Source organism: Elephantulus edwardii, unplaced genomic scaffold (genome assembly GCF_000299155.1).
Source record: "Elephantulus edwardii isolate Elephantulus edwardi_28Jun2011 unplaced genomic scaffold, EleEdw1.0 scaffold00219, whole genome shotgun sequence".
Classification (NCBI taxonomy): Eukaryota; Metazoa; Chordata; class Mammalia; order Macroscelidea; family Macroscelididae; genus Elephantulus; species Elephantulus edwardii.
The window spans coordinates 2266742-2273169 of record NW_006399969.1 but is presented as its reverse complement, the minus strand read 5'-3'; the positions used below and the strand labels follow the sequence as shown (position 1 = coordinate 2273169).

Sequence of the window (6428 nt, the reverse complement as noted above, 5' to 3'; positions counted from 1 at the left end):
GAATATACTGAGTCATTGTATCGAAAGGAATTGGCAGATAGAGAAGAATTTAATGAAATAGCATTTGAGCCAGAGCCTATGGTGATGAACGCAGAAGTTCAAGCTGCTTTGGAGGAAATAGCAAAAAATAAGGCCCTCGGAATAGATGGTATACCAATTGACATATTTCAGCTAACAGATTCATTTAATATGTAAGCTGATAAAATTATTCAAGAAGCTGGATTCCGTGAAGAGGAATTTGGCATCCAGATTGGAGGGAGACTCATCAATAACCTGTGTTATATAGATGATAAAACCTTGCTTGCTGAAAGTGAGGAGGACTTGAAACACTAGTTGCAGAAGATCAAGGAATGCAGCTTTCAGTATGGATTGCATGTCAATGTCAAGAAAACGAAGATTCTGAACACTGGACCAATAGATAGACCATCATGATAGATGAGGAAGAGATTGTAAAAGTCAATAACTTTATCTTGCTTGGGTACAATGAACACTCTTAGTACCAGCAGTCAGGAAATAAGGAGATGTTTGCATGGGGAAAATCTGCAGTTAAGAACCTCTCCAAATTTTTGAGGTGTAATGATGTCAGTTTGAGGACTAAAATGTCTGATTCAAGCAATAGTCTTTCCAATCACTTGATATGCATCTGAGCTGGACAATTAATAATAATATGAATGAAGAAGAATTCACGCGTTTGAGCTATGGTGTTAGAGAAGAGTACCAAACATCCCCTGGATGGCCAAAAGAACAAACAAATATGTCTCGGGGAGGGTGCAGCTGGAGTGCTCTTTGCAGGCAAGAATGATGAGGTTTTGTCTCACATACTTTAAGCCTGTGGCTAGGAGGGGCTCATATACCTTGGGCATGTTGCTAGGAGGAACTGTTCCTTGGAGAAGGATTACTTTATGCTGGAAAAGGTGGAGGGTCAGCAAAGGAGAAGACCCTCAACCAGGTGGATTGACACAGTGACTGCCACAATGAGCTCTAGTGTGTCAGGGAGTGTGAGGGTGTCACAGGATAGGACAGGGTTCAGACCTTTTGTTCATAGGGTCCTATGAGTCATACTTGACTCAATGGCACATATCAACAACAGCCATTTACTCAGGGTCTCCTGGCGTACCAGTTATTGTTAGCTGCCATCAAGTATGCCTCATAGTGACCCTAAAACAAGAGATCTGAACCCTGCCCTCTCCTCTGCCATCCTCACACTTCCTGACACGCCAGAGCCCACTGCAGCAGTCACTGTGTCAATCCACCTGGTTGAGGGTCTTCCTCTTTTTGCCGACCCTCCACATTCCCAAGCATGATGTCCCTCTCCAAGGAAAACCTTTTCCTAGCAACATGCCCGAAGTAGGTAAGATGGCGCTTTATCATCTTTGCCTCCAAGGAACACTGGCTGCACTTTCTCCAAGTCATATTTGTTCTTTGGCAGTCTATGGGATATTCAGTACTTTCCTCCAATACCACAGTTCAAAGACATCAATTCTTCTTCTGTCATCCTTCTTCATTATCTAGCTCTCTGATGCATAGTAAATGATTGAAAAGACCATGGTATAGGTCATCTGCACCTTAGTCCTCAGAGTGACATTATTGCTCCTCAAGAATTTGGAGAGGTCTCTGACTGCAGACCTTCCCAGTGCAATCCATTTCCTGATCTCCTGATTAAGAGTGTTGATTGTGGACCTGGTAGTTTGCTCTAAATAAGTCTCCATCTCAGACATTTCAGTTAATCTTTTTATCACCCCAGGCTGTCTGATAACTTACTTGAGGGTCTGATATCTGTCATTTTAAGAGTTTCATTCAAAGTTGTGATGTTAGCATGTTGCAAGTTGTCAGAAATGAGCATAGAATACAGGAGAATGAGGATGGGGATGGGAGAGTCCAGGGGTCCAGTCTCGGGAGATGGGCGAGATGAGGGGCTGGAGAAGTGGACAGCACAGGCCGCAGAAGGAAATGGCTCACACACAGAGCCTAGTGGCCATACTGAGACTCACTTGATGCCAGGCCTTAGGGTGTAGATGTCATAGAACGTAATTGTTTAGAAAATGTATTTATTCTTTCAGATGTTGGCTTTGTCTCAGAATATTGCCCAGTTGGAAGCCCAGGTGGAAAAGGCTGAAAGAGAGAAGATTGCAGCTACTAATCAACTAGAGGAAATACAAAACAAGCTCTCCTCTAGGGAAATGGACACCACACAGGTACATACTAACTTACAGTCTAATAAATACTTAGATAAAACTTCTTCAGTTTGTACACAGATCAAAACAATCATGGAGGGTTGATAGGGATGGGAGGGGAGCAGAGACTAGTGATGGGCAGGGTGAAGGTAGAGAGGGTACAGCAAGGATTTGTGAAGATGTAATAAATGCACTGATAAATTTATTTCATGTTATAAAACAAAATATATATGAATGAATGAGAACCAATAATTTTAAAAAGTTAAAAAATAAGATTTCTCCTTAAGGTATAAAGATTTTATTGATATCATGGAAGAGTTTGGAGTAGAAAGACTTTCTTATTTCAATAATAATAGACGTTTACTCAATGATCATTTAACAAATATTAATTTACTAGTAGTAGATTATTTGCCAGGTGCTACAAATAGCAACGTGGACTGAGAGGGGTAGGAGGGAGGAAATTATGCAACAATAAAGGAATGTTTTGGCTTTTTTAAAAGTGACAGGGGGGTAGGGAGGAAAATGTGCAACAATGAATGAATGAAAATCCAGCTTTTCAATGAACTTTCATTAAAATCACAATAAAAAAGTAAGAAAACCAAATACAAAAATGAAGTAAGTGACAGAGACAGGTTTATAAACAAAGATATATTACTTCAATACATAAACCAAGAAACAAAATATTTAACCAACTAATATAAGATCCATACAGCAATGTTAGTAAATACTACAAGCCAATCTAGAACTTAAAAAGCACAAATGAGCATGCATGATGTAATAAAAGAAATTTGTTTTTCACTAATATGTATACTTTTTTAGAAAGTGTATCTTTATGCATGTTGTTTTCCACTCCTCAACATGTATTCACAAAATTTGGCATATTTTTGATGCTAAAGTTGCTTTCAAGTTAAGCAACTGAAGTTACTTCTCCTTTTTTATTAGGAAAGGGGACCATTTTTCTTTCATTGTGTTTTTCCTTAAATTTCCAGGATTCTTTATTTGTTAAAGTTTGAGACGGTCCTATCTGCCAGTACACTGATGGGTTTGCACGAGAGTGGGGGTGAATGAATGAGACTGGGAGGGCTGAAAATAGTTGCCCAGATTTTGGGGTGAGAGGATAGAGAGTTTACAGCTCATTGTAGCAGAGAAGTCTGTTCCAGCTAGAAGTCTCTCTCTGTAACTGGAGTAACTGAATGAAATGGCTTTGAAATTACATCCAACCCCGAGATAACAATTCCGCTGAGTCCATTCCAGCTCACTGCAGGCCTGTGGGAGGGGAGAACAGCCCCATAGGATCGCCAAGACTGCCTGTAATGAAGACGCAGATGACCTCATTGCTCTTCCTGAGAGCAGCGCTGGGTTTAAACCTCTGACATTTCACTTAGCAGTTTATGCTTAACCCACTGTGCCACCAGGGCTCCAAACAGATTTTGTATTTGATTCACTTTAGATGGTACTTGGGTGTATGGATAAACTTAGCCAATATAAAGGTAGAAGTAGGAAGGCAAGGGAATTATTTTTGTTTATTCATTGCTGCACATTTTCTCTCCCCGTTTCGACCCTCTCCCCTAGCCCACCCTGCAATGTACTCCTTGTTCCAGATTTTTCTCATACATGTAATGCATAATCGTATATTCCTTTCAGAGAGTTCTTCCCTTCATCTGTTCTAATGCAGTGCTCATTATGTATCGACTCTTTCCCCAGTCCCTTACCAACTCCCCCACATCTGTCCTGTTTTGTAATAGCAGTGTTATGTGGTATTTAACCTTTTGTGACAGAGAGATTTCACTTAGTATAATATCCTCAGGGCTCCCCCATGTTGCGTAATGTTTTAATATTTCATTGTTTTTTAACACTGCATAGTATTCCATTGACTGTACCATAGTTTTTCTATTTATTAGTTTTGATGGGCACTTGAGTTGTTTCCATCTCTTTGCAATTGTGAATAACTCAGCAATAAACATGGGTGTGCATTTATCTGTTTGGGTGGCAGCTCTGGTTTCTTTAGGGTATATTCCCAGGAGTGAAATTGCTGGATCAAATGATATTTATATTTCCAAGTTTCTGAGAAAGAGCCAGACCAACTTCCATACTGGTTGTACCATTTTACACTGTTATCAGCAGTTCATAAGAGTTCTAATCTCTCTGCATCCTCGCCAGTATTTGTTGTTTGCAGCCCTGTTGAACTTTATTATTGTTACTGGGGCGTGATAATATCTAATAATTGTTTTTATTTGGATCTCTCTGATTACTAGGAATTTTGAACGTTTCTCCATGTGTTTGTTTGCCAACTGAATGTTTTCATGAAACAGAAAAAGAAAGGATATTTTAAATAAAGCCTGATATTTTTATATTTACCCTGTAATAACATTGTAAAGCTTTAAATTTTAGGTTTTATGGTTGTGTAATTATTATATTTTCTAATATTATTAAATATTTAAACATTTTACTCATAGGCCTTGATCAGCTGGATATGGAAAAAAAAATGAGAAATATAAATTAGGGCCTTTCCAGGTTTCTCACTCTAAGTTGTTAAATTTTCATTAAAAATAAAAAGCATTTTGTAAGTTGAAGAATCTTTTTAAATGGGACATTTTAACTCCCATTTAATAATGACATTTAGATTTCAAGTAAAATTGTTAGTTAATTTAATTTTTATCCTAGCTTTTGGAGAGCCACTAGGGAGAGATTTATTGACTTTTCTTCTGTAGCATCATTATAATTTTCACATCCAAATTAGTTTATTTTACAACATCATTTTTGTTTGACCCTAAGGAGTGCATAAAACATACAAGATTATTGTATATCTATATTGATGAAACTTATTTCTAAAGTTCCTGGAATTGACATTTTCCAAGAAACACCAAAATTGTCAAGTCTTAAAATAAGTATGATTTTAAAATAGTATTATTTTTAAAAAGCAGACATTTTAAATTATTGTCGTTGTGTGCCATCGAGTCACCTGCGACTCCTAGGAACCCTATGTACAACAGCCTTAAACCTTGTTTTATCCTGTGTCAACCTTATTGTCCCTGACACAATTACCCCCATTACCCCAGTCGCTGAATCAATCCATTTCATAGAGGGTCTTCCTCTCCTGCACTGTCCCTTCACCCTCCCAAGCATGACATCTCTCTCCAAGGACTGGTCCCTCCTTGCAACATGTCCAAAGTATGTCAGACGAGGCTTCAGAATCCTTACCTCTATGGAGCAGCCTAGTCTTACCCTCTCTAGGACAAACCTGTTTGTTCTCCTACCAGACCATGGTATATTCAGCGCTCCTCTCCAGCACCACAGCTCAAAGGCATCATTTCTCCTTCTGTCATCCCTAGTCATTGTCCAGCTTTCTGACACATAGCAAGTAATTGCAAAGACAGTGGCCTAGATGACATGGATTGATACAGTAACTGAGGCGATGGGGTTGGTGTGTCAGAGTTAATGAGACTGGCTCAGGACAGGGAAGGGTTCAGAGCTGCTGTACATAAGGTCACTATACATTGTAGGTGACTCAATGGCACATAAAAACAGTAACATACTATGACAGGTTTGGAAGCAGGAGTGGCATCCACTTCCTAAATAATAACATGCCTCCGGAAACTTTATGAACTTTGATAAATGTCGATAGCTGTAGAGGGACTTCAGGCCTTTTGTTCATAAGAGTCACTATGAGTCGTATTTGACTTGAAGGGAGTCAACAACAATGAAAACTTGGCCTGGATCAGGTGCACCTTAGTCTCCAGACTGACATCATTGCTCTTACATACTTTGGAGAGGTCTCTGACAGCAGACTTTCCCCAGTGCAATTCGTCTTTCAATTTTCTGGCTGCTGTTACCAAGAATGTTGATTGTGGAGCAAAGCAAACTAAAGCTGCTAACAATCTCAATCTCTTCACTATCTATCATGATGCTGCCAGTCAGCCCAGAGGTGAAAATCTTTGTTTTTCTGATGTTGAGCTTCATTCCATACTGAAGGCTGCAGTCCTTGACATTCTGTAGCAAGCACGTCAGGCCTCCTCAGTTTCAGCAAACAGGGTTTGTCATCTGTATAACACAGGTTGTTGATGACTCTTCCACCAATCTTGATGCCACATTCCTCCTCATAGAACCCAGCCTCCTGGATGATTTGTTCTGCATATAGATTGAAAAGGTATGGAGATAGAACACAACCCTGGTGTGCACCCTTCCCACTTTCGAACCATGCAGTGTTTTCTTGCTCTGTTCTGAAGACTGCCTCCTGGTCCAAGTGTAGGTTTC

General features: G+C 39.5%; 1 protein-coding gene across 1 annotated transcript in view; it reads left to right on the top strand.

Annotated features, from left to right (window-relative positions):
- SDCCAG8 (serologically defined colon cancer antigen 8) overlaps window positions 1–6428 on the top strand; it is a 354236-nt gene that overhangs the window by 138126 nt on the left and 209682 nt on the right. Inside the window, exon 10 of the mRNA XM_006898076.1 lies at window positions 2061–2195. Within this exon, the coding sequence (XP_006898138.1) occupies window positions 2061–2195 (135 nt within the window). The remainder of the gene's footprint in view (window positions 1–2060; window positions 2196–6428) is intronic.